The following is a 26,887-nucleotide window of genomic DNA, read 5'->3' as shown; positions in this document are numbered from 1 at the left end:
CACGCAGAAGTCCCTCTCGGCTAGAAGTATGCAAGTTAGCTGAAGGGTTAGAAGCAGTATACCTGCATTAACCTTCTGAGAGGAAAGACACGTTAGCTTGCCAGCACGGGATGCTAATGCAATTGCACAGCTTCACTGCCAGCTTGGTCAGCTCAAGCACTGCGTTGTGAAATACAGTTGTATCTTGTGGGATTTTGGTGTTTAGTGTTTTGTTTGTTTTGTTTTGTTGGTTTTTTTTTTTAATACAAAACTTCATTTAAACTCATTTGACTGAGCCAACTGTCAGCTGTGTGGTTAACAGCCTGGGCTTGCATGGGTAATAGGTTCCAGATCCACGCTGTCAGTCTTCATGCAAACAAGTGCTGGCGGAACTGGGAGAGGAATTGCTGAATTTCAGGGAGGAGGGAGCTTCCTGCCTCCTTTTGGTGCTGTGTGTGAGGATTTTCAAAAGGGGTTTCATTCACTGTCTTTGCCTCAGGATGTTGCTGACTCTTCTGGAGGAGAGAGTCCTCTAACAACATAGCAGACATTTTAAATGTGGACAAAAAATGCAGGGGTGGGATGGGGGGAGGTGGAAATGATGGAGAAATCAGCAACACCTCCTGGTGTTATAAATACTTGCTTTTAGCCATATCTGTAGTAATAAATGTTCATGGTCTAACCAGTTGTGGTTAGATTTTCCTCTGTGTCTCTGGGGAAGGACAAACACAAGCCACATACATCAGTATTTTCGCAGTTATGAATAATGATAGCCATTTGTGTGATTCCACAAAGGTAATTAATTATGGCTTTTATATATTGTTTTTCGTGTAGGGGATTTTAATAAAGACCTTCTGATCATTTTTCGTTCCTATCACTATTCTTCTGTATTTTTTCTACCTTTGGCTGAGAAGAAATCGAACGATTAGGAAGGAGCCATTCTTGGTATGTCTTTTGAAAAGCATCACTTGGTTTATCGAGCCAGTTGGCTGAGACAGGTTTTGCCCACTCTTTTTTTCAGTGGGGAAGTTAGTATTGTCACAACCGTGACCGGTGGAATACGTGAGAAAGTGAGGTGAGCCGACATGTGAATTTATAGTTCATCAGCTGTTCAGCACCAGTGTGCATGCTCAAGGAAAAGGATATACCAATTACATGCCCTGTAGGCAACTCAGCCCATATTCAGCATGTGACATTGTAACCACACTGCTTTGGGAACTGGTTTGGCTTTATTTAACCTGTTTTCAGTTTCTCTACACTCTACACGGTGTCATCTTTGGAAGTTTGCATTTTTAAGTCTAACTCTCCAAATATTCTAACAGCTGTGTCTTCTTCTAACGGGTAACTTTGGAGATCCTGCAAGCCAGGATGCTTTACTTCACCTTTCTCAGTTGTTCTACTATGAAGGCTGTGGAATTGCTCACAAGAGTAAACATAAACATCTGTGTAAATGTTTCCACTGTTGGCACATAGGGTAGATGTCTAAACTTTGAAACAAAACAAAAATGCAACTTTTGATCTGTTTATCTACGTACTGTTCATGGTAAGTTGTAGCAATTTTGCCTTAAAATATTGTTCTCAATTTTGCAGATTATCATGGATATACTAAGAAAATTTTTTTTTTTAAGGGGGATCACTGCCCTTTATGGACAGAGTAGCTAAGAATGCTCCAAGGCAAGTTTTCATATTCACCTAAATCTTTTATTCCTGGCACCTAATGATAGACGTTTCAGTTGAGATTAAAGCTGAATTTCAAAGGAAATGTAGCTTTCATTTGTAAAATACATAACAGCTGTCTGACTTGTCCGTTTAAACTACAAAACTAGAGTTGTAGACTGAATATAGAAACCACTAGAAAGATGCAAAAGTGCTTGAGATTTAGCTACTAATTCACTCCTATTTTGCTAATAATTATATAGATTGAGGTAGGAGTTTGAGTCATTATTTTTCTTTGTTTACATGCTGCTTATGCAGAATATACCTCGCCACAGAATTCTTTCATTAAGTTACACTATTACACAAATTTTCTCTTTTGTTGTTGCTTAGTAAATTGTTGTTAAATACAGAGAAGTAGAAGGAGCAGAGGAAGGGAAGTTTATCTTCCAGAGACCTATGTCTGAGATTCTTTTCAGACTGCTGATATCCTTTGTTCTATAAGATCAGTCATCTTCAGTAAAGCATCTGAGTTAAATCTTTTTTATTAAGATTATATTTTCTGGAGTTCTTTTTCTATTTTATCCTGGCATCAGTAACCAAGTAAAGAAATAAAATAAAATGCTAACCTTGGTTATAATGAAGAATACATTGGCAGTGCACTTCTGGAACATGCACACACATACAAAAAAAGGAAAAATTAGATAGGTTTTTATAACGTAAGCTGTAGAGTCATTGCTCACGTTCTGAAGTATTTCATGTTTAACACAAATTGCAAAATACAGTAAATAAAACTATATGCATTTGCTTGGAACAGTTATTTAGCAAGTTAGAATGCACCAATCACGTAAACAGTTTTGATGTCTGTTTCATCCATTTGAAATTTGTATTACCTCATGCAGAACTCAGAGTTTTCTCCTTAGTACGTCTGCTGTCCTCTTCCTCCTCCTCCTCCTGATATCTTCAAGGCAGGCTTGAGTTCAATACCTTTCTAACAGCTTTTTATACTTTCTTTTTTCTCAGATGTCTACCCATGTGATCAAATAGTGTAGCTGGTGAAAGTGTGTTTGGTAATTTACTTTTAAATACTAGTCGTTACTGAGAAACCTCAAAAGATAAAGCCAGCACTTCAAGAGTTAATATGTTATTAGGAGGACAGGAAATCTGGCAACTATTGCAGAAACTAGACCTAATGGTGCACACAAACAATTTGTCAGTCTTGGTAAATGTGAATAGCTTTCCACAAAGTGGCTGCTTTTGCTTTGTTTGAACAGCCTAAACTTTTCCTTTTTGGACTTTAAATCTTGGAAGTGAAATGTGATCCACATATTGAATCAAAATAATTTAATTCAAAACATATTTTGATTGGAACAAGGTTGACATGGAAAGAAACTCTAGAATAAAAAAAAAAGTTGAAAGGACTTTCTATCATATATTTAGCAGGAAAATTTGAAACAGTTCTAATTAGGCTGAAAAAACCAGCCTTCTTCATTGTAACTTACAAAGGTCATATATCAATGTTAAGGCAGCATTACCAACTGGTGTCTGAAAGCCTGCACATGCAAACATAATTCCTGTTGTTTGGTTTTGTTGGGTTTGGTTTTGTTGGTTTTTTGTTTTTGTTTGCTTTTGTGGTTTTTTTTTTTCCTTAATGTACGCACACATACATACTTCCAGGCTAGAATACGTATTTAGTTTAAGGTAGTTACCTGGCACTGCAGTTATGTGGCTGCTTTGTCATGTTCAAGAAGAGTATTTTTTCATGTCAAAATTGTGTTTGTGCTAAAAATGTGTGAAATCCTAACTCATGCTTTTCTATTCATACATATTTTTCAAATGGAATGTAAAAAAGAGACTCAATTATTTTAAGTGTTTCATAGGAAATGCCTTACTTCAGAGAGGAATTAAAATATTTAGCCCATTAAAGGTAATAGGCAATTATTTGTACTTGAGATGTGTAATTTCTTATTTGCTGATGTAGTATATTCCTGGGGTTTGGGGGTTTGTTGTTTTTTTTTTTTTTAAATTGAGTGAATAGGAAAGATTATTAATATATGAGAAGCAGTTTTGACTTCTCCTCAAAGTTCCTACTTTCATTTTAACTATATAAAACATTTAGTATAGGTTGGACTTCTTTTATGTCTTTCAAGTAAGAGTTACATGCATGCTTTATGCTGCACTTCAAGATTACTTCGCTTTAATCAGCACAGGAATAAGGCAAGCAAGTCTGTGGTCCGTTTCTGAATAGCTTGATTATGAATAAATATCTATGCTCATGAAAAGAAATACAGTTAATCTTTTCATCTAATTTCAGCATTGGAACATCCCAATCTCAAGCACAGTGTGTATTCATTTTTAATAGACATCATTTCGTATGCTATATGTCATTACATAATCTAAACCAGAAAGAAAAGCAGAGGGCAAAAGCCAACAGTAGACACTTTAAAGATACAGATCTCGATTCCAAGGTTATAATATTGTTTGGGAAAACATATCATAATAAATGGTTAGAGTATTTGTACTGGAAAAAGGAAAAATCTTTCCTAACCTGCTAGTTTTATGTTTTTCTCATTCTGACCGTGTTTTGCAAAATCATTTGTAACAGTGTTAGACTGATATTAGTCCTTAGTTGCTTGCAGGAAATTATTCTCTGTTCACTCCTTTCAGAAAACAGGGTAGAAAAAGATGCACATAAAATAATTAATTTCAGGGTTGTTCATGAAGAAGTGGTTTTGATTGCACATATTTAGTGACATCATACTGCGCATTTGAAAAATGTTTATGAATAAACCAAAATTTCCTTGTAAGATCAAAGCTTCAATTTGTTGATGTGTCTGAAGCGTTTCTACCCTGGGAATGGAGAAATGAAAGTTACTAATAGGTGTTTGTGTTTGACATCTGTATACTGTACTTTTTAGCATATCTCAAGTGTTTTAGCCTCTGCCTAATAGATCTCATTAAAGAAACAGATATCAGCCCCAAGACAGTTTGTCAAAGTTAATATGAGTCCCTGTGGACAGAATTGACAATTTGTGTGTGGCTTCATGTGACGGTCTTTTCAAGGTCTTGTTTGATCCTTTAACAATTGGGCATTAGTCACTGATTTATTTTACAATAACTCAATAAGTTTGAATATTACTGTGTTATGCTGGACATTTTAGAGGATTTTCTTGTTTTGCACATTTTCCTCAGAGCACACAGTAAATGATGTACTTGGTCTGCTGTGGGAGCGCTAACAATTGATTGGTTTGCTTTAAGAGCAGCATGGGAAGGATGTTAGTATCCCATCGCGGCATGCCGTATTTAACTTGAGCCTTAATGAGCAGTGGCTGTCCTAGATGCTTAAGTAATCCTAAATGCTTAGCATTCGATAGCCTTGGTTTAGTTTTGCTAGAAGTAAATGCTAACAGTAACATTTTTTTTAAAAAAAAACCCTCCTTTTTAAAACTGTATAGTTATGCAAATTGGAACTTTTTCACTTCTTAGACTTTTTTTACCTTTTTTTTTTTTTTTTATAAGGAGTACCCATACTTACACAGTATATGCCAGTGTGGCTATAAAGTGCATCACACATACTGGTACATTGTGTTGTTTTCTTTGAAAGCCTACTTATTTTTTAATCATTATACAGACTGGTAACTATTGTTCCTGCATCGATTGTGTCATAGCATAAGCACTTCCCTCCAACCAAGAGCTTCACTGTGAACCTGAAATGACAGGCAGGCTTATTTAGCCTTTGAATTTGTGTGCTATGTTTGGTCTGTCCTTCAGCGTCCTGGGTACTGATGCTGACTGTAGTAATTTTTTGTCTAGCCCTTTTATTTGTGGTTTGGCAAATAAGAAAGAAGATTTAAAATGGCCTAATGTAGAAAAAAAAAAATATCTACTTTTGAATCTGTATAAATTACAAATGTAACATAATTCTAAACTTGAAAAAGAGAAGTAAATTCAGGATGGCTCCCAACCATTCCATGAAAAGGCAAAGAGTGTGTTTTAGTTTTGCTTTTTTAAAAAAAGGTCACATTTATATATCTGTTAATATGAGGAGATTGCAGAGTGATATTCCTCTAGTTATTCATGTCCGAATGCTTTGTGAGGGTAATCTGACCTATTACAAATCTAGCTTTTGAAGAAAAGGAAAATATGAACATCCTCTGCACGTACTAAATATATATACATATACACAAGATCACAAGTCTTAATGCTGTTTTTCATGACATTAAATAGTTATAATGATAACAGTAGGCATATTCTAGGGTTAAATTTTTTTAGCAGGATAGCAAGAAAATTAATTCATATCATTGTCATTTGCTGAGCCCTGTAGAATTTTATGGCTGCACATTGTAGTATTATGGACACTCATGAGACTCCTGACTGGTTTTATCTTATTAAACAATTTTGAAATCATTAATTTTTAATTGGCCTGCTTGTGGTTTTTTATAGTTTTAATTGTGAGTCTGTGTCTAAATGTTGGGGGCTTTTTAATTTAAAAAAAAAAAAAAAAGAAAAAAGTAAGAAAGAAAAAAATCCTGTGTAAGCATATATGTTGTAAGGTATTTCCATATGATTATCCAAAGAGACACTATACTGTGTGGTAATTCATTTTAAAGAATGCTTTCAGCAATTCGGTAGCTGGGAATCCTAATAAAAATAATAATAAAAAAAGAATGATATGATGTCAAAGATATGTACAGGTCTTTTCTTGATTGAAAGTTCTAATTAAGTGAATCGAGGAAAATTAACTGAAATTAGCTGTCAGAAAGTCACATTTAAATGAGTGATGATCTGGTGTGGCAGTAAACATTTAAATGATATAAATTGCCATTTAAGTGTATGGTTTAATGTTTGTCATGCATTAATATGACATGAGACTGCAGTGACAATCAAGCAGCTTGCTCTAATTTGAACATATTTAGGGCTTTTGTGTAGAGTGCACCACACAAATTAAGACAATTGCTGTTTTTATGTGTCAATTTAAATGTTGTTTTCAGGCATCGGTTAATGAAACAAACCCATCATTTTTGTGTGCAAATTGCAGAGTGATTTCCTTCGTTTTCAGATTAATTTTAACTTCCTCTGCTCAAAATCAGGAATTTCCTTTACAAGGAAAATGCCATTCATTTTGTTAGATGAAGAGAATATCAGACTTTGTTGTGTTGTTAGCTTTGCTCGTTCAAATAAGAAATATATCGCATCCTCTCTATAAAACAGAGAAAGGAAGTCCTGCTAGTGATTTAATTTAGATGAATTATCTCTTTAGATGACAGTGATTTTTGAGTTATCTTTTAATATATTTGTGCTGTATGTAATACCATTATGGAGAGATTCATTATTGTTCGGATCCTTTTGTCTTGAGGACTGGGTTGTACCTGGGTAACATCTTCAGAAAAGTGGCTTAATCATTCAGTATAGTACTGTTTCTGTGTAGGTTTGTGTAGGAAACATACACAAGAAATGTTTAAAAGTAATAGCAAGTTGATATTCCAGCAGGTTAAATAATTTGTACCCTAACATCCCTAGTTAGTTCAGTTTCCCCAAGTCTATTAATCTTCTCTCTGTCTGTTAGAATCAGATTATCATGCTGTTATTATTCATTGTGCAGATCACACAGAAAAGCACAATTTCACCCTGAGAGTTCATAAAAACTTAGCCCGTCCGTCCATAAATGCATAAATGCTTTCCACTTAGTGCTTTTCTTCTTATTCCCACTCTTATAGTTTAAAAAACGAGGTCTTCTGGTCAGTGGGGAGCAGGGCATGATACCTCTGGCATTTGTCACAGGGCCCACCTTTTTTTTTTTTTTTTTTTTTTTTGATAGAATGTCTGAAATACTGTTAATAATTCTGTATTTAGACTTGTTAAGATAATTTTGTATGCTATTAAAAAAATGTTTCTACTACTACTAAATGATGACTGTCTGGCAAACTTAAGTTTATATATCTGTGTGTGCTTTTTTCACAGGCATTAGAAAGTGAGTTTGTTTCCTGCCAGCTTCACCAGTGGATTGATCTGATTTTTGGCTACAAACAGCAAGGGCCGGAGGCTGTCAGGTCCCTGAATGTATTCTACTATTTGACTTATGAAGGGGCTGTTAATTTAAGTTCAATAACGGATTCTGTATTGAGAGAGGTAAGTTTGTACGTTAAATATAGGAAAGGAAAATCTTTGTTAACCACTGCAGGGTTGAAAGTGTAAAGACTCGATGTTGTTCAAGGCTACCGGCGAATGTTCACATCTTTGCGTTCTTTTGTGGTTTGGCTACATGCCACTCAAATGCAAGGTGCCGGAACCAGTCGTCACAGCATGCAAAATTAAGAGAATAAGCACTCAAGCTGTTCTTAAACTTTGTGCACCTGGATGCCAACATAAAAATATATGTTCAAGGATTGCTTCAGTTGCTGAGGGCAGTCATTTTGTTCACTAATACTTGATCTTAATGGCAGGAGGCAGTAAACAACCTTGATTTGGCTTGCGCTTCTGAATTTACTTTTGCAGTTTTAACAATTCTCTTTTAATGCAATCCTGCATATATAGCACACATCAAACACCATAGTTTTGTAGCTTCTATTATTTTTCTTTGGCTTGTTATTTTGCTTGTAATTTTCATAAGAAAAAGTAAATATTTAAACGTTGGAAAGATCAGTAGTCTCACTCGGGCTCAGCACGATTCAGAAAAATCTGTTTGCTAAAGTATCCCTTAAGGTATAGTGGGCTTAAAGACTCCTCCCTCCTCCATCTAAACAACTGTTTAAAAAAAAAAAAAAGGATGAGTGGGTGATTAATACAGATTTTTGATCACTTTTACATCCTCTGTTCAGTCAATATGTTGTTATCAAGAATAGCTGCAAGTGTATTACTTATAGAATAACTGTAACTGGTACTTTGTTATAAAATATTCTGAGTCCTGGAGAACAAAGTAATATGAATGCTATCAACAATTTTAGTCCCTGAAAACAAAGTAATATGAATGCTATCAACAATTTTATTTAAAAGGGTGTCCAAATGTATACCAACAGGGAATATATGTGTAACTGAATGAAAACAAGAATGAAGACACTTCTGCTTACAAATATTAGGTTTGAAGTTCACTGTAGAATTCTAGGCTAATCCTAATTGAAGTTTTTGTTATTTATTGCCTATTGAAAGAAGGTCTGAGACGTAAGCAGTTATTATTTTAATGTACTGGCCATCTGACTGGGGCACCTTGACAGCCTCCGGAGAGAAAGTCACATCGCAGCAACACTGTGGGTTGTTGCTGGCTTGTGGGTGCAGGGGAAAGGTTTGGGGGATATACAGGGCATGTGAAGGTACACAAGGACTGGCTTAAGTACCAAAAGTGATGGCTGAATGTTGTCATTACATGGGTCGCCATCAATCTGCAGACTGCATCTTGGTCCACTTGAGCAAAGATATAGATGTTGCACATAAATACATCTAATTGAGCTAAGGCAAGAGACGCTGGAACACTTGGCTTTTAAGAAAAAATGTCATCATCTGGGTTTGAAACAGTTACTGACCCAAGGGTACTAGATGTTCACCCTGTCATGTTTTCATTTCATTGATAATGTCTGTCCACTGTACACTGAGAAGAAAATCTTCTTGCCTTGTCAGAGTATTTATTAGACTCTTGAAGTGCTAAGTTTAAGCGTGAGCTGAAAAATAGACTGGGCATGTATGTAATTTGTTCTTACTTTTGGTATTGAAAACCATAATTGAACCATTGTTTATGAAACTAATAATTAAAGTAATATTAATCAAAATAGTGGTCTGCCACACACAGTTTTTATGTAGTTTTTAATTTTTCTAGAACAGTTCTATTATCAGTTTAACTATGATCTGTTCTACTTGGGTCGTAGCCTGAAAAAAAGTTACTTGAGACCAGGGAAGTTACAAATCTGTCTGGAAGAGTGGATCATCTCAGTTAGAGGCACTCACTTTGTACTTGTATAAATACATTAATATATTTTGCTTCCAAATCTTCTGAATTTGTCATGTTTTTATCGTACTTTACTAAAACGTTTCTTATTGTTTAGTCGTTCTGTCCTGCCTGATCTGAGTGGCATACACGAAAATGGGAGAGGTGTTTTTGCGTTCATAATAATAGAGTAGCTTAGCAGCAGCAGAATTTCAAAACACTGTTGATGGTGTCAAAAATACATGCTGATGAATGCAGGCAGCAGAATGGATAGCATCTTGTAGCTCTTTCGTGCTGACTTGCTTGAAGATTGGTCCAGTGGAATATTTCTATTTAGTATTTTTAAGCAGATCAGTAAAAGGCTAAGAAGATTCCTGTTTAGCTAGGTATCCCTTGCTATTTACATCTATTTTGTAAAGCATATTTTTATTATGTAGATGTGTTTATGTAATTTGAAATGTTACATATGATCAGCTCTGGTATGATATTGGCAGTGCAGAGATTTAATGACTATCATCACCAATGGTGAGTTATTCTTTTTTCACTTATGAGTAGAGATGAAAGTAATAAAAATTCTGTTTGTGTGTATATCTATGTGCATAATCATTCTATACCTATGTGCTAAATGAATTTATCATGCACCTTTGACAGCCTCACCTTCTTCCTGCTTACTAATCCTTCTCCCTGAGGACCTGCGCCAACGTTCTATACTGCCGAGCAGCTTCAATCAGCATTTATTTTTCTCCTTCAGTCAGCTTGCCAGAAAGTATTTCATCTTTTATCCACCAAATTCCCCATTACAGCCCAAATGGGTTTCTGATCTGGACAATTAACAGGTTTTTTTTTTAGGCAGGCGTGGCACCTCAGTATCTTAGTATCTGTTTATTAGGCAGCTATTGAACTGGAAATTTTACTCTGGATTTCTTCGTTTCAAAAGGATGCTTTTGGCTTTCTCCTCTTGATAAGGTTCAGGGTTTGGGTCTTTAAATCTTGACAGTTGTAGCAGAAAAAAGTGTTTTTATTTGCAAACCTAAAACAAGGAGAAGCTTCTGTATACTCTGAGAGTTGCAAGTTACTGAGACTTTTAGGTATCATATGGAAATAATATAATGTGCTTAAACCATGGCATTTTCTCCACATAGATAGTCTATGCTAAGCCTGGACCACATCAGTAATGAGAAGCCTATGATGCATGTGTTTCTGAAGTATCTTCACAGATATATGTATGGATATTTGTGACCTAAGTCATCAGGAGAGGCCACACACAGAATAATAGTGGAAGGAACTGAGGAGTGGAGGAGTTAGGTTAATGCAGAATTTCCTTAGGTCTCCTAAATGGCTCCAACTGGCACCTTTATTTTTATAGGCAGTCAGGTTATATATATTACAAGAAGGAAGCACTCGTCTAGGAAGGAAAACTACTTGATTAAAACCATATTCCACCTTTCTTTTTTTTTTTTTTAACTGAAAATGTAGAACTTTTACATCCTCTCATACTGCTGTGAACAATTTTTTCCTGCCATTCTTTCTGCCTATGGGAATAAAGGAAGTAAAGTATTTTGAAAGGATCTGACTGCTATAATAGAAAATCTTAAACTAAAATGCAAACCATGGGCCACATGCTACCTTTTGGCAGATAAACCCTGGGGAGTGCAAAGCTTGCATAATTCAAAGGCAAATCTCAGGGGGAGGGGAGTAGATCAAGAGAGAAGGGTTTGAGTCACAGCCAGTGGGGGAAGGGAACTGCAACCAGGAGAAGCAAGGCAAGAGATCCAGTATATCTGCTGGCATATCTGTGCACAACTTGTCCCTGCAGAGACCATTCCTTAATCCCCCTCTTTTTACCTTGAGCCATTTTAGCAGCATTGTCACTGACTCTGATCCTTGTAGTTCTGTATCTTGCTGAAGGAGGCTACAACTGCAGAGGGAAGTTGCTGTTCAGCTGACAAGCAGTAAATATCACATCTCTTTCTGGTGGAAAATACGGTATTTGCCAGCAGAGGTATGCTGTACGATTATCTACTGTTGACTCGTTCTTGAACACCACGTTTTGATCTGTGGAACTCCCAATCACAAGATCTGCCTTGGAAGGGCTTTTTTGTTGCCTGTATGGAAGAGGCAAGGAGTCACAGTAGCACAGATAAATGTCATCCGACTGTTCTGGAGAGAATTCACAGCACCTTCTTATCACAAATTCTGCTCTTTTTTTTGCAATAGCTGTCCAAGAATAAAAAAAATTTAAAAAATGAAGTAGAATTAGATCTAAGCCATTCAGACAAACAACTGATTAAGAGGTGAAGCACAATCTGTAGAAAATAATTTGTATCTTGGACTGATTTGTGGGTATTCCATTAGCGTCTTGGTCAGAAGAATAGAAATTCCTCTTGTCTCTAGCATAGTGTAACAAAAGCTGATCGTGAATGTGGGCTGTACTCGGAGTTCCTAATTAAAAGTCCATTTCTCCACTGATACCCCTATGTAGCTAGCATAAACACTGGATAAGCGTAAAAATAATAGTGGGAAGGCAAAATATTACTTGGCAAATACATAATTGATTTACTACAGGAACTCCTGAACCTCAGGAAGCATACTAAATTTTGTACCATGATTATCAAGAAGCACCTAACCATATTCTTTAAATAATTTTTAAAATGTCATCTGATATGATCTTTGTAGGCAGCAGTTAAGGAATACTGATGATTTTAAAATGAGCAGTAATAGTTTGAAAAAGATTAGAATAAGTCCCATCCAATTTAATACACCACATACTTTAATTAAGTTATTTGCTTTTAACCTTAGATTATTCTATTGTTCTATACGTCTTCCTTTGAAGAGAAGGTGCCTTTTTGTTACATGAAGGTAGTCTGTTTAACATTAGGAAGCACAGCTTTCTCTGTTCTATCGACACCTTTCCTTCTACTGTTGATACTTTATTTCTGTATGAACTGAGGAGTTAAAAAAATTATGAAGAATCAGCTTGGACATAGCATTTGGTATGTTATTTGAATGTGCCACTTCTGATTATATAAAGAGAGGGAATAATTCTTTTATTTTCAGTTTTAAGGCATATGGGATGAATTATTTTATGGATAATAGCATTTAAATGTTGCCCAAGATTAATATCTTTGGTTGAGTTTTATGCATCTTAGGCCTATCTCTTACGAGTCTAATTTTATTTTTAAATATTTACACTTTGAGAGACTTCTGTGCTTTCCAAAAGAAGTTACAAGGATGTTTAGTTTACGTGACCCTAGTTTCATGACAGCAGTAGCAGATCTGATATCTTATCCCAGAGAAAGCATTTTTGGCCTCTCTTTTAGCTGTGTTCATGGTGGGAGTTAATAGCATATTTCAGCTCTAACTCAGCTGGAGAACTCTGACAACAGTGAATCTTTCACAAAGTATAAACATGATTTGTATTTATAGCATAGTTAATATTTACTAAATAGTTGGGGAAAACGGTCAGTCTGTTTTTAGCAGGTTGGGCAATAGCGTTGTGGCTGCGATGAGTTTTAAAAAGTAGGATAAAGTGATTATAAAATACTGTCACAGGGCAGTAAATGTAGATGTGCTGAATTCAGTAACGAATTCATGCAGGCAAAATTCAAAGTACTGTAGAAACAATCTTTGAATCATCTCTGGCCAGAAGTGTGTTGCACAGATGTCATGCTTGATGTTGTACAGCACAGTAATGGTGTGAAAAGCCAAAGAAATGTTAAGAATCGGTCTAGTTTTAATTGCAAATCTGAGTTAAAATACCATTATATTGAACTGGAATTAAGAAGAATATATTTAAAGGAAGCATACTAATTTCATAGCTAAGGAGAGGTGAACTTGACAACTGCAACCAAACCTGTGCCCTGGTCTTTTCCTGTGAAGGTGTGCAGGGCCTCCGGTGCTGTTGTGGGTGGGCAGGTACCACGACTGCATGAAATCAGCTTGTCTGGACATTGGGACTCTCCCACAAAAATGTGAAGTATTTTCTTCTGGTAAAAGGAGCATTAAAATAACAGGAGAACCATTCCTGCCACCAGTTCGAATCATTTACCTATTAATTCTCACATCTCAGCTCACACTGTGACCTATCTGTGGTGTTGGAGTAAACAGGCAAAATGAGCATAAGCAAGTGTTTACTGTGATAGCTGGGAGGTGTGGCACTTCTGTGATTCCATTCAGCCCAGAGTTTGACACGACGAATGGGCGTTTATTGCCCTTTGTCTTAACTTCCATATTAACTACAGCGCTTAGACATAAAAGTATTCAGCTAGGTTTTGGTCCAGAAAAATATTTGACCTAGATGTCCTTTTTTGTCATTTGTGACAGAATAGATTCTAATTTTATCTGGTGCTTCTGCTTCTCTATCCAGCAGAAAAAAAAGAGTGATATTTTAGAACCAACTAAAGTAGGAGTGAGATGTCTGATGTATAAGGATTAAAAAAATAAGAATCAAACAACTGCTTTGGCTGGAAGTAGTAAAGCTTTTTGGAAGGAGGTAACTCATGCAAATTAGTTCTTCAGCTCCGAGTGGTGGTTGTTTTTTTTTCTCAGCCCCTGATTGAAATTCAAAGGCTAGAAATTTTCAGCGCAGTCAGTTCCCTCACCTCTTCTTGCTTGACCTGTCTTGTGGATCTATCAGAGCCAGAGAGGCCTTGAGACCCCCTGGGCTCTTTACATTTTCATTTGTGCCTGGCTGGTCAGTCTTAGATTGCTGACATATTTGTTGGCCAGCATTAAGTAAGAAAATAATGAGAAGGTAAACAAGGGATGGAAAAAAGTGATGTTCATAATCCTTCAAAAATAACTTTTTTGAATAGAATGGATTTCCTTTTTTTAACTTTTTTTTCTCTCCTGTATGTGGAACGGATGAGAGATACTCGTGTATACGGTTATCAGACACTAAGTCATTTAGCCTTGAATCAAACATGGAAGTGAACAGGCTGCAAAAATGTAATTATTTTTTGTCATCAGCATGCTTTGATTGCTGACTGCAGGCTTTTTATGCAGTCCAGATAGTACCTGTATTGACTTTCACAGTGATTGGGAAACTAAAAATTTTTGTTTGGAGTGTTTTCATTGTATTTGCTCCTTGCAGCCTAGGTTGTCTAGCTCATCAGTGTTCCCACTGTGTCTGCAGATGTGGTCTGGTATTTCCTTACCAAACTGTATCATAGTAGTTATTAGTTATATTTGAACAATAGCTGCTTCTTGAGTGAGAAAGCTTGCGGTCGTGCCGAAGGTGCCTTTCCTCAAGCAGTGTCCAAAAATCAAGTCTCAGTTAAGCGTTACATTTTATTAAATGATGATTCATTGCAGTAGAAGACTGTCAGATAGTATTGAACCCATATTTTGAAAACAGCAAGTTTGATCTTGCAGGTACTAGTTATGCCTTAGTTTAAATAAATGTATTTCTTAGCTTAGCAAATTGAGATATTTGTTTCTTTTTCACAGTTGTTACAGACTCTCAAAGGTGATCATGCAGAGAGTTTAAAGACCATTAAATGCTGGATTTTTACAGCAGTGTATTGACCTTCAGATTGAAATGTTTTATTGTAATGATTTTTTATTTAATAACTAGAGATGGCATCAAAGTTGAAGAAATTCCATGGAATGCTAACAGATTCAAACAGATTGCTTTTTTCCAGAGGAAGAAGTTTTCTACCAGAAAATTTGGAGTCAGCTAAGTAGCAAGTAGGCTGTGTGAAGGTAGCAAGTGCTAAAGATTATGTTCAGCTTTTTAGAGGGGTGAATTAATAATGCCAGAAATTTATGAAGTTTCAAGGTATTGTACATGGCAATGCCACTACTTTCTATGTGGTAATTACTGATTTTAAATGAAAGCAATGAGTTGCCCTCTTGAAATCTTCAGCTGCCACAGCAGAGAGAGACATGAGGCAATTTTGGCAGTGGTGCTCAAATAAAGCTGAGACTGTTACATTTTAAAAAACTAGCCCCAGAGCTGTTTAGGATTTTGCTTGTACTGAATCCAGTTTTATTTGTAGGTCTTTAAATCCATCTTAACTTTCTTTTTAGACTCTCTTCCCTTTTTATTTTGTCAGTCTCTTTGAAGTACTACCAGACCTGTTTTTCTAGTTCTAGTTTTTTTATCTGCTTCTTTCCAGTAGCCAAAGATTTAGGTGTTTTGAATGAGCACATCAGTGCTCCAGACAGAGATACTGTTTGAAATTATCCATGAACCCAGTGCCTCTGAACATTATTGAGTGACATTTGTTTCTGTTGGTTGTGTCTGCTCTGACTAACTGGTTTCTTTCAGATTGGCAGCTGGGATTACACTGCAGTAGACGGACAGCTGCATGAACTGGAGATTGCAGTCAGGCCGTGCTATGGCTCAGTTTAATATGCCTGGAATGTATATGTTCAGATTGGAGCAACTTGCATGCCCCTGAGGGGGATCTATTTGCATCCTCACAAAATGTGATTATTTCCTGTTTTACTTTAATGACTGCCATCTAATTGTCATACTGATTTGTCTGGACAAAAAGACTTCATTTTTCTTTATTCTCACAGAAAATTTCCTAATGTAGTTTAAGAGCTGGGCTAGTGTTCTTGTTTTTAAAGGTGTGATGGAAGGTATCTTATGATGTGCTTCCTTCTACACATCTGTGATGTGAACAGAAGAAAGTATTATTCATATACTGAATTGCAAATAGCTTTGAGAAAAAAAAAAATCCTGTGTAGGGTAACCCCTCCCCCCTCCAGGTATCTATGGTAGTTTGGATTTAATAAATAACAAGTGGTTAGAGTAGTAACCAACTTCCAAACAGACAACTGTGGTATTTTGAGCAGACAGAAGAAACTGAAACTAGGGCCGGAAAAAAGAAAAATATTATACAACAGACATGTTTCTTGCAAAGAAGCTACAAGGAAGGAAGAAAAAAAAGCGCTACGCCTCATTTATATCTGATGACTTTCATTTCTACCTTTTTATGTTGTTTTCTTGTGTAATGAGTCGTACTCAGTTTTGTTACATATATCCCTAATGCACTGCACAAGGCAAAGGTCGTGCGCTATTTTCTTCATACCAACTTGCTCGTGTGCTCTCATAATGTCCCCCTCTGCAGGTTGTTGACAGTATTTCTGCCCGTGCTTCAGCTCTGAAACCATAAACCTGTGTTGCTTGAGTTGAAGTAGTAACTGCATTAGTCGGCTGCAACAGACATCTTTTACCCTCCGCTTGGTTAACAGAGGATGTATCACAAACATCTTGCAGGCATGTTTAATGATACCTAGAGAACAGCATGTAACTCTTGATCTTGTAGTAACTTCTCTTTAGCCTTTCTTCTCTCCTTGCTCCCTTCCCTCCCTTGCCATTTGTTACATTTCAAAGCTAGCGTAGGCAATTTTCTTTAAACCAGTACGTTAAGTGAATAGTATAATGATAAAACAAAAATTGAAGTAATTAAATATAAAAGGGTTGATTTGCAAAGTTGAAACAAGAGAAAGATTTTTCTGGGTTGGGAAAAAAAAATTAAGCTGCTCATTTTATTTTTAAAAGAGCGGATGGGAGTGCGTGAATTTATGATGCTAACATTTGAGCACTGTATTTTTCCCCTGGGTCAAGTGTAGTGCAATATCCCCGGGGCAGGTATACAGCCAGCAAGCATATACGTTGCCTGTGTCAGAAAAGCATCTTGCTCATTTTTCACAGTCTTGATCTAATGGGGATTGTTATGAAACAAGGGGAGATGGTACTACAAAGAGCTTCTCTTCTATAATCTTTAGCCTGTTTTCAGCAATTTTATCTAATTGTTATGAATCGTGCTTGTTCTCCAGCTGGTGTTATCTGTGCCTCTGTAGTCTGTGAGGAATTAAGCTAGGAATCTTACTGTAGGACTGTACGTGACTATCTGGTTAGAAGAGGTTTTCTGATCACTTGTTATCAGAGCTTGATTTTAATCACTGTCCCATGGGGAAAGGATCTAGTCAGTTGGCCACTAAGCCATTCAGCTTCACTGTCTGAGGGGAAACCTGTCAAATATTCTGTGTTCTCTGGTGCTATAAAGCAACATCTGGGTGAAAGGAAAGGGAAAGCAAGTAATCATAATTGCATATCACTCAAGCCAATAGAAGTCACTGAGGAACATGTGTGTAAACCTTTTTGAATATTGAAAAAGTGAAGTGGGAGCGGCAGACAGCCAAAGTAATTATTTTTGCAAGGGCTGTTATTTTCTGAACATAAATACTGGGTAGAAGGATGGAGGATGAACCCAAAACATTATCTGTCCCTAACATGTATGCTGAAAGAATATGTATTACAATGCATTATGTTATTTCACCTGGGTTTTCAAGTGGTTGGCAATTAAATCTTACAGATTTGAGAAGTGACTGGCAATATTTGGCGTAGATCTGTAAAGGCACATTGACTAAATGTAGCCTCTTTGTAGTGAACACTAAGGTTGTAGCTTGTCGTGCGTTCAGATTGAGGCGTGCATTTTAACATGGGTATGCTGTGCCATTAGACTCTTCAGACAATTTGGTGTTTTGTGTCTGAGCAGGCATGATGAAAGCAACGCTGAGCTAGTCTCTTTAAGGGTCTTTAAATCTAGAGTTAAATGGTGTATATCTTGCCTTTTAACTATATGGGCCTTCATTTCAGGATTGAGTTCAAAACTGGAGACCGTTTCATTCTTTCTCTGTGACACTCACTGCAGTTCCCCCTCCACCCGCCCTCCCTCATATTTAATTTTATAGTTCTTTCAGACATAAACATGAAAAAAAAGCAATTTTGACTTAGTTTCTGAGTGTTGCTGCAAAGAAAAGTAACAAACATCTGTTTTTACCTTAACTGCATCCATATGTTCAACCTCCCCATCACCCTCCTTCCCAAAAAATTTACAGCCGTATTTGGTGGGTACTGCATACTGTTGAATTAACTTTCTTCACAGTTAGATTAGAGGGTAAGTTCAGAGACTGAAAATGTCTGTACTAAGCAGTGGCCAAAAGCTATGTTATAGCTAAGCCAAGTTTTGAAGTTTTTTGCTCTTCCTCTTTTAATATACTTCCTATTTCCCTTCTCCCCTTCCCACCCCCCAAGAAAAGAGGAGATGATCCAGGAGACTTCTTTAGGAACAGGTTATTGTGGTCATCGGATAAACGTTAACTTGTGAAATTTGCTTATGGCTTTCATACTTACATATTAATTAACATTTGAAATACCATATTTATCATATAAGTATGTGGCTTGGGATGCATACTGTGTGGATTGTTGTAAAGGGTTAGTTACCTTGTTTCATTTTATTACTTCTTGTTGTAGCATCTGGAACAATTCTGGCCTTACCAAAGTTTTGGTTTTGTAGAGGATTAACAGGAAGAAGGCTATTTTACCGAGATATTTGAGAAGCAGTGAAACAAAATGTTGAACGATGTTATCTTTTACTTTGTGGTATGCAGAATACTTTCAGAGATAAGAGTTTGTGGAACTAAAGATATCTTTCAAAGAAAGGTTATTCCTTTCCAGTTACATAGTGCCTTTAATTAATGTGAAACTGATTGTGCAAATTTCCCAGATATTTCTACCTACAGAAATCTAAATGGTTGTATGCTCCAGAGGGATTCAGCAATGTGAGAACACATGCCCTTTCTCTGCCACTAGAAGCTGTCCATCTCAGTAATACCGACTAATGCTAGTAATATATTTTTCAAGAGAATTAAGTTAGAAGCTGGGCTATAATTTGTTAGAAAGTGAGTTGATGACTTTTTGACGGTTGGTCATTTTACTGTATATTCTCAGGTAGGTGTTAGGTTGTTTTCTTCAAAGGAGATATTAATTATGTCTCTGAGGAAAAGATTCCCTGCTCCTAGCTGATTTTTTTTGACAGGTTGAACAAAAACCTGAGTGACATCTGGTGGCTAAAATGCCCTGTATTTCTCTTTCTATTGTTATGTAAATTGAGCGAATGGGGATTGATTCTAGATCTACCATCACATGTTTCTGCTTCGAGAGGGAGGTCATCTTGCATCCTTGCAAGTATGTGGATCCTTGGAAGTATGTGATCCTCGTGACTGAGGCATCATCAGAACATGGAGTTGACATCTGGACTGACATTGAATGCAGTCTGGAAAAGGAAGAAATCATTTGGGGTTGCTAGTACACTCTCTTGGTCATAATTAGGAAATGTTGAAGCTAAATAAAGACATCTTTACTTTTTTTCCTGGTAATTAAAAGGAATGGAAAAAGTTTTTGTGCTGAAGTCTAGCCACTATGTCTAGACATAATTGTCCAAGTGTTGTTGCCTTCACTCAAGAGTTTTTCTAATTTCTTTTGGATCTCTGAAGACGTCAGTAAAGAGGACATACAGACACCAATATCTGTGCCTTTATGATGTTTTATGAAGCCTTGTTACCTGTGGTGTAGGACATGATCTGAATGTCAATTTTTCCCAGTTCTGTTGGCTAAAAGGGAAAGATTGTGTCAGGGGGCTATTGTGATCTGGGAAATACAGGCTCTTGTATTTTTTGGAAGGACCAGCTGGAACCTAATGAGTCTAAAAGACTTGTTTGTGCTGGAACTGTAAATCCCAAGCTCAAGCTAGATCATAAACAAGGATGTAGAAACTGGCTGTTAAAGACTGAAAATGGAGAATGTGTGGTCCTCTAAGGCAGGCTTTGGCAAAATCATTGTCCCATTGGTCAGCAGTTTCACCAACTCTGTCAGAATACCATGTGAAAACAGGCAGTGACTATCTACTTGCAGGGTGAGTAGAATATTTTATACTTGTTTTAATATCCCAGAGGATTGTCTTCAGCATTGAGGGTGGGTGGGAGACAAATACCTGTTTTGCTGCTGTAGTTGTGTGATCTAGGAGTGTGATGATGATGAGCATCATGTATGTGAGTAAGCGATTGAATCATAATTGTGTCTCTTCCAGTTTTTATATTGCTGGAAGGTGGTGAGTTCCTCTGAGATCTGGACTGTGGAAAATAGTGTTCTGACTGCAGATCTTTCATTGATTAAAGCAATTATAACATCTGATTTTTGTTCTAAATCAGTTTGGACACTTGTTAAGATGAATGTATTTGAAGTATTTGAAACGCTCTGCATCAATGTGTGGTATCTTATCTTTACTTTCCCCTTTCTTAGTACTGGCACTATAAGACAGTGTAGTTTGTAGAGGTAGTATTGGGAATTAAAGGACATACCAGATTTCATAGGTAAGACAAAATTGACTCCCTTTAAATGTTGAGCGTGGGCTATTTGGGAATGAAAGTTCCTATACTGATCATAAGTCAATATACAAGGAAGTTAACAGATCTGAAGCTTATTATTTCCGCATTTTATCTATTCTATTTTCAGCTCTAAAAGAAATGCATGGCAGTTGTGCTTCAAGGATATTTTATTCATTTTGAATAATATATTGGATATATATTTTATAGGAAATAAATAGTAGATCCTATAGATTGCAGGTTTGCCCTAAAGATTTTAACAACCACAGAACAACTGACATTTAGGACTGTCTACATCCTGTTCCTCCTGTGTTCTTCTGGTTCTAGCCTCAATGCAATGCAGAATTCCCATTTGCTAGTAAAGATATTCCACTCAGTCTGCAGGTACATGTAGGCAAGTCTTTTTAATCTGGATGTTTTGAAACTAACAGCTTTTTATGGAGAGGGTAGAGCTGCTGACCAGTATGGTGTTACTCTGTTAATGCCTCATGTCTTAAGAGACCTCAAATTCTGTGCCCTTGTGATTCCCTTGATACCTCGAGTCACAAAAAACCCAGATTTGAATTTTAATGTAGCATGTCTCATCACTAGGAAGGGGACTCTGATGGTCTTGCTGAGCTTTAGTGTTTCACGAATCTGATATTGCTGTTCCTCAAAAAGTACTCATTGAATCACAGTGTGTGTCAGATTTCAGCCAGCTTTTTGATAAACTTACTTATTCACCAGTTCTTTGAAGATTAAGGTGCTTCCCAGAGTGGGCAAAAGTGTTAGTATCTGTCCATAGAGTAATTGGAACTCCTGTTTTGGTGAATTCAGATGTTTCAAAAGCCCTGCCAACGATAATAAGGTCAAGTGTTTTGGATGATGTGTTTCCTATCAAAAGATGGTTATTTTTGGTCATCTTAAGGCCTCAGGTGCGTTTTACTTTTGGTTTTGTTATTTCTGTAAGAGGAGAACATTGTGTAGCTTAGTAATCATCTTTAGTTGCAACTAAAAATAGTTGCTTGTAAGAATAAGAACAGCATAAATGTAATTTCATTGTCTCAAAAATTTTAATGGGTGGTTAAAATAGAACAGGAAATATATGCGAAAGGAGCCTCAAGGTATGTTGTACCATGAAAAAGAAGAATCTCTGAAACAAAAACACGGTGTTCTAATAGCTAAAAAGTGGCTACTGGTTTTGTGTTTTAACATTCAGGTGTCCCACTTAAAACATTTTTTTGAAGGGCCTGATTTTCAGGACTTCTTTGGAAAGTAGGCCTTGCTAATGCCTCACCTTTGGTATTCAGCATCACTAGACACTTTTGGGAATGTAGGGCTCAATGCACCATGCGTCAGAGAAACTAAAGTGTTGGCCTGTATGTAATCTGTTAGCCCATAGCAAATGAATGGTAATTTTACTTAGTTTAACTCACAATGAAAGAGATTTAATCTAAGATGAATTATTTAAGATTTTCTGTAGTATTAGCTTGTTTCTGTGGATAGTGCACGGGCCTGACTGACAAGAAATAACTTGATGAATTTTGGCTGCTTGGTGCTATCTTTGAGCCAGTGGGCCAATAGGTGGCAACATGGAAAACTAGTTGGACATGCCTAGGCAAGAGGTATAAATCCACACATTTCAGAATAATTATTTTTAAGAAATCACTAAGCATGAGATGGTATTTTCCTGTATGCCCTATGAAGAAAGTGATAAAGCATGTTGGTAGAGATACTGAGAAACTTTTTTTGAAAAATTGTTGCATTAAATCTTCACGGTCTCCTTTAGCTGCATTTAATATTAGTCTTGCTGTTGGTAGTTTAATGCATCCTAAAGTTGTTTGCTCTTTTTGAATAAAAATGAAAATAAGAAAAAAGCTCGGTGCCACTTTCATTGTAGTTATTGCTGTGAAACTAAGCAGTGGAGTTTAAATAGAAAGTAGGACACACTTAATACCTATAGAAACTTTTCAAAAATTAACTTTTGTTTCTGAGTTGTGATACAAGCAGGATAGGCCAGTGTTAGAAAGGAAAAATGGAGCCAATAAAGAGGGTTTCTGATTATAATAGCTTGTTTCTGTTTAATATCATTGAGCAGGATGAGGTTTTGCAGTTTCTCATGGAAATAGCATCCACAGTACTAAAATGATTACCTCATTCTTAGTACCAGTGCCAAGCACTTAGCCCCACAGTGAACACACGGGGTTGATTTTCAACATGAAACAAGCCAGAAGTGTGGAATGACATTTTCAGGTGACAGTTATGGTTCTATTGCCTGTAATTAGCACCTCTTAACATGCAAACCGGCCTGTGCCTTTTCCAGGCTGTTGAAGCTCAAATACGAAGTTTTGGACAGACCCCTTCCCAACTGCTCATAGAACCACATCCTCCAAGAAGTTCTGCCATGCAGGTGGTAAGTACCATGTTAACTCCTTGTGACCTGCCATTTTGTTCACTTCCTTTGCTATCTTAAAAGTTACAGAACCAGCCACTTCGCTTTGCTTTTATGTGGTTGTGGAATTGTGTTATTAAAAACAGCAGATGAGTTACGGTTTGTAGGACTGGGGGTGTATGCAGTGCTTAACTATTATTTTATTTATTCCTGAAAGGATTGTATTGATTTCTAGTACAGACCTTTTTTGTCAGTGTAATCTAAGAACACTTCATCAGCTGATTTTGTTAATACCATACCTGTACAGGTGAGAGCCAGTCATCATGGAGACAATTTAGTTAATATTTGGCAGATTCCCCAAGAAGCATGGATTTAGGAGGTGGAACTTCCTTGTCTTTTCCCCCAGGCATAGGTTTTCCCCTAAAACCTGGATTACTAGGAATTCATGAGCTGAAACTTACATAGAAAAGAATGTGACTAAATGTGTTTTGCAGTAAAGCTAGGGTGATAAAATCCAGGCAGCAAGCATTAACATGCTTTCCCTTTTACCTCTACTTGTGTCTAATATAATTTTATTATACAAACTATTATTTTATTACTGATTACTTTCCATATCATGTTGTGTGCAGTCCTTGGGTCTAAAATATCATTTGTGTTGTCATAGATCCAGAACTAAGTATGTTAAGTGATACTCTGACAAGTGGAGCAAATGGTCTGCTAATTCATATGTTTTTCAAAAGGTTACATTCCCTTATTGTTAAGATGGACATTTTACACTGAAATATAGAAAAAGACATTTTCTTCTTGTTTGTTCTGCAAGACATATGTCTTATTCAAGCAGGCTAAGGTTATGAGATTAAAAACATATCTGAAGTGCAAAAGGTTTTAGAAACATTACACAAAAAGCTGAAATGTTTCCAAAGTAGCTTACAAACCTTGTGATGTCAGACTCTAAGAAATGTAAACTTTCTTGTCAAATTTTGCTACTAGCCTTTCTCAAATACGTCATGTGTTGTACATGAGACCTGCCCAGCTGACTGTCCCTCCATCCCCACCAACCTTTTTGTAGCCAGTACACACTACACTTTGACAGCTGTGCTATAGACACGGTCCTGTCCTGGGATCCCACGTACTGGATGGACAGAGCCAATTGTGCTGATTTGTGATTTGTGATCTGCTGGCGTCCCACGTGGTGTCCCAGGGCTGCAGACCACTGCAGTGACTTGTGTGTGCAACTCACTGGGCTCTCTCTTTCAGAAGAGCCCTGTTAACAGGGATTTTGGGGAGCCTAAGTGCCTTCATCATACAGCTACATGCCATATGTGTGTATGTCTGTCTGTCTGTCACGGTGCCATGCATTAGGCACTTGCCCTAATTTGGAGGGGTTTGTTTCAGGAAGAGGAGGACCTTGAGAAGTTGATTGCTGACGTGTTTGTCAGACCCATTGTTACATAAATAAATTTGATGCCAGGAAGCAGTTTGTGTGGTGTTATCATAATATTTTTCGTGATGCTGAATTAGTAAAGATTTAGTATGTAATGGAAGAAGTTAAATTCTATGAAGTTAACTCTTTTCTAACTCCTGTGGTTTTTTTTTTTGCTGAGGTACACACAGAAAAAAACCCCAACCCTTACTTCTCCTCTTGCTTTGATCAGTTTTGTGGTTATTAATACATTATTTTACAATAGCACTACATTAACTGGTTTTAAAAGTAGTATTCCTGGAGCTGAAATACATTAAGGATGTTTTTCCTGTCATGATTTTGAATTATTTCTAGTTGTATTATTTACTGAGTTTTCTGTTTTCATGTGTCTGTGCACATGTATGCATGAATACAGCCGAATTGAAAGCTACCACGTGCTGTGTTAAGTGCACAAGCCATAATATACACCAGGTGTAGTAATTAGCAGTCACACGAAGGCTGCCTATTTGTCTGGTTTTGCTGCTGTTGCTGTATCCCCTTGTGTTTTCAACCATCAGATAGCTGGATTTAATTGAGGCCACATCAGATGAGGCATTACTGACACCTTTAATTGAATGAGCATCCAGGGAGGATTAACTCATAATATTGATTGGCTTTTAGCCACTTGCTCAGAAGGGTGTCTGGGTAGCTTATTAGTTGCTTTTATTTACACCTTTATGCAAAGACTGTAAATAGGAATTCATAGAGCAATATGTTTTTCTAAGTACTCTTAATAACTTTTTTAAAAGGAGTGATAATAAAAATGCAAATGTATTTAATTTTTTTATTAGCTCTGTATAAATATACATTAAATGTATGCACTTACATACACATATATGTAATGAAATATTGCAGGTGGAAAATAGCCAAGAACACTTCATTAGTGTTCTAATTCAGTTATTAGAAAATTACAAATACGAGACCAATATGGCTACTGGTGACTAGGATAGTTGTATTTCTACATCTCAACGGACTTCTGTTTTTTAGGTACCCCACACAATCACAAACCCATTAAGTTTTGCTTTTCCTCCTTATGTTTGATACCTGGATCTAGGGTCGTCATTATTTTGTTTTGACATTTGTAGTATTGTTAGAGAGCTTAGTTAAAAAGCTATTAAACTTTTAAACTTATTAAATTAAAAACCTAAAACCTAAAAATATTATGTTGAAAATAAGAGACTGGATTCATTCACTCCCTTTTGTATTTCTAGAAACAGCGCAGGATAGTGTCTGTAATCACGTCCACTTTATATTCTTTACAACTGCATTTAATTATGTTTGTCCTTTGAAACACATTTGCAGTGAAGTCTTCTACCTTGCACTCATAAATCTTATTTTTGTACACCAGAAATATATACAGAACATATACCTAGTGTATGTGCGTATCTGTTTATTTTAATGTGCTTTCATGTTCTCATCTGGCTTGTAAAGAATCGCAGTCTGCCAATTTAGTGAACTCGAGACAATCTCTGGGAACAGGAGTATGAAGGAGAATTCTTTTGGCAGCGATAGGTGATTGGAAACTTTTAGTTTAATCTGTTGTGATCTGTAGCAAAGTTTGTATATAGACGCCCTGTGTTCAACAAGGCCCTCAGATGAATAGTGTACATGAAGGTTTTTCTCCCTAACATGGTTATTTCCATAAGCCTCTCCACTGTTATTGCATTTGCTTTTCACTGCAGCGACTATTGGATCATGTGTGTTTTAATCCAATCTTCCTTCTCTTGTCCTGTCTTCTTTCCTGCTCCCCATGTTTTCTTTTCCTGTGTATTTGGGTTCTTGTTGTGTGCACTCAACAGTATCTCCTCCTGCAGAGTCCATTGATGTTCACAGACCAAGCTCAACAGGACGTTATCATGGTTCTAAAGTTCCCATCCAACTCCCCTGTCACTCATGTAGCAGCCAACACCCAGCCTGGTCTGGCCACTCCTGCTGTGATCACAGTTACTGCAAATAGACTATTTGCTGTAAACAAGTGGCATAATCTTCCTGGTAAGTAAATTAAAGTAGGTAGCCTAAGAAACCACTGCCATCAAGCAGTACTTCAGCTGTCTGTTTCAAAATTTGTTGCAGAACTGTTTTAAATTTCAAGTGTGAAGAGCATGTCCAGTTCATTGACACAGTATGCTCTTCACATGTAGACTTAGTTTCTCCTTAAAAAGGTAATCTGAACTATTGCGTAGTGAGATGTGTAGCACACACAGTGTTTGTAGCAACAATATATTGCTTTCCAGGCCACTGGGCACTATGCAAGAAGACAAAACCAGTATATCACTATTTGATTTTGATAAAGTCATACTTTTCCTCTTGAATTTGTTTTCAGTCA

At 36.7% G+C, this 26,887-nt stretch overlaps 1 protein-coding gene across 3 annotated transcripts in view; it reads left to right on the top strand.

The window, feature by feature from the left end:
• LRBA (LPS responsive beige-like anchor protein) overlaps window positions 1-26,887 on the top strand; it is a 418,626-nt gene that overhangs the window by 349,550 nt on the left and 42,189 nt on the right. For 2 of the 3 annotated variants that reach the window (XM_064450320.1, XM_064450319.1), the window contains exons 48-50: window positions 7,594-7,761; window positions 23,031-23,120; window positions 26,361-26,553. In XM_064450320.1, the coding sequence (XP_064306390.1) occupies window positions 7,594-7,761; window positions 23,031-23,120; window positions 26,361-26,553 (451 nt within the window). The remainder of the gene's footprint in view (window positions 1-7,593; window positions 7,762-23,030; window positions 23,121-26,360; window positions 26,554-26,887) is intronic. The other variant, XM_064450321.1, reaches the window with a different exon arrangement.

This window comes from Phalacrocorax carbo, chromosome 4 (genome assembly GCF_963921805.1).
Source record: "Phalacrocorax carbo chromosome 4, bPhaCar2.1, whole genome shotgun sequence".
In the NCBI taxonomy this organism is placed as follows: Eukaryota; Metazoa; Chordata; class Aves; order Suliformes; family Phalacrocoracidae; genus Phalacrocorax; species Phalacrocorax carbo.
Note: the sequence above shows the minus strand (reverse complement) of the source record. Positions and strands in the feature narration are given on the sequence as shown.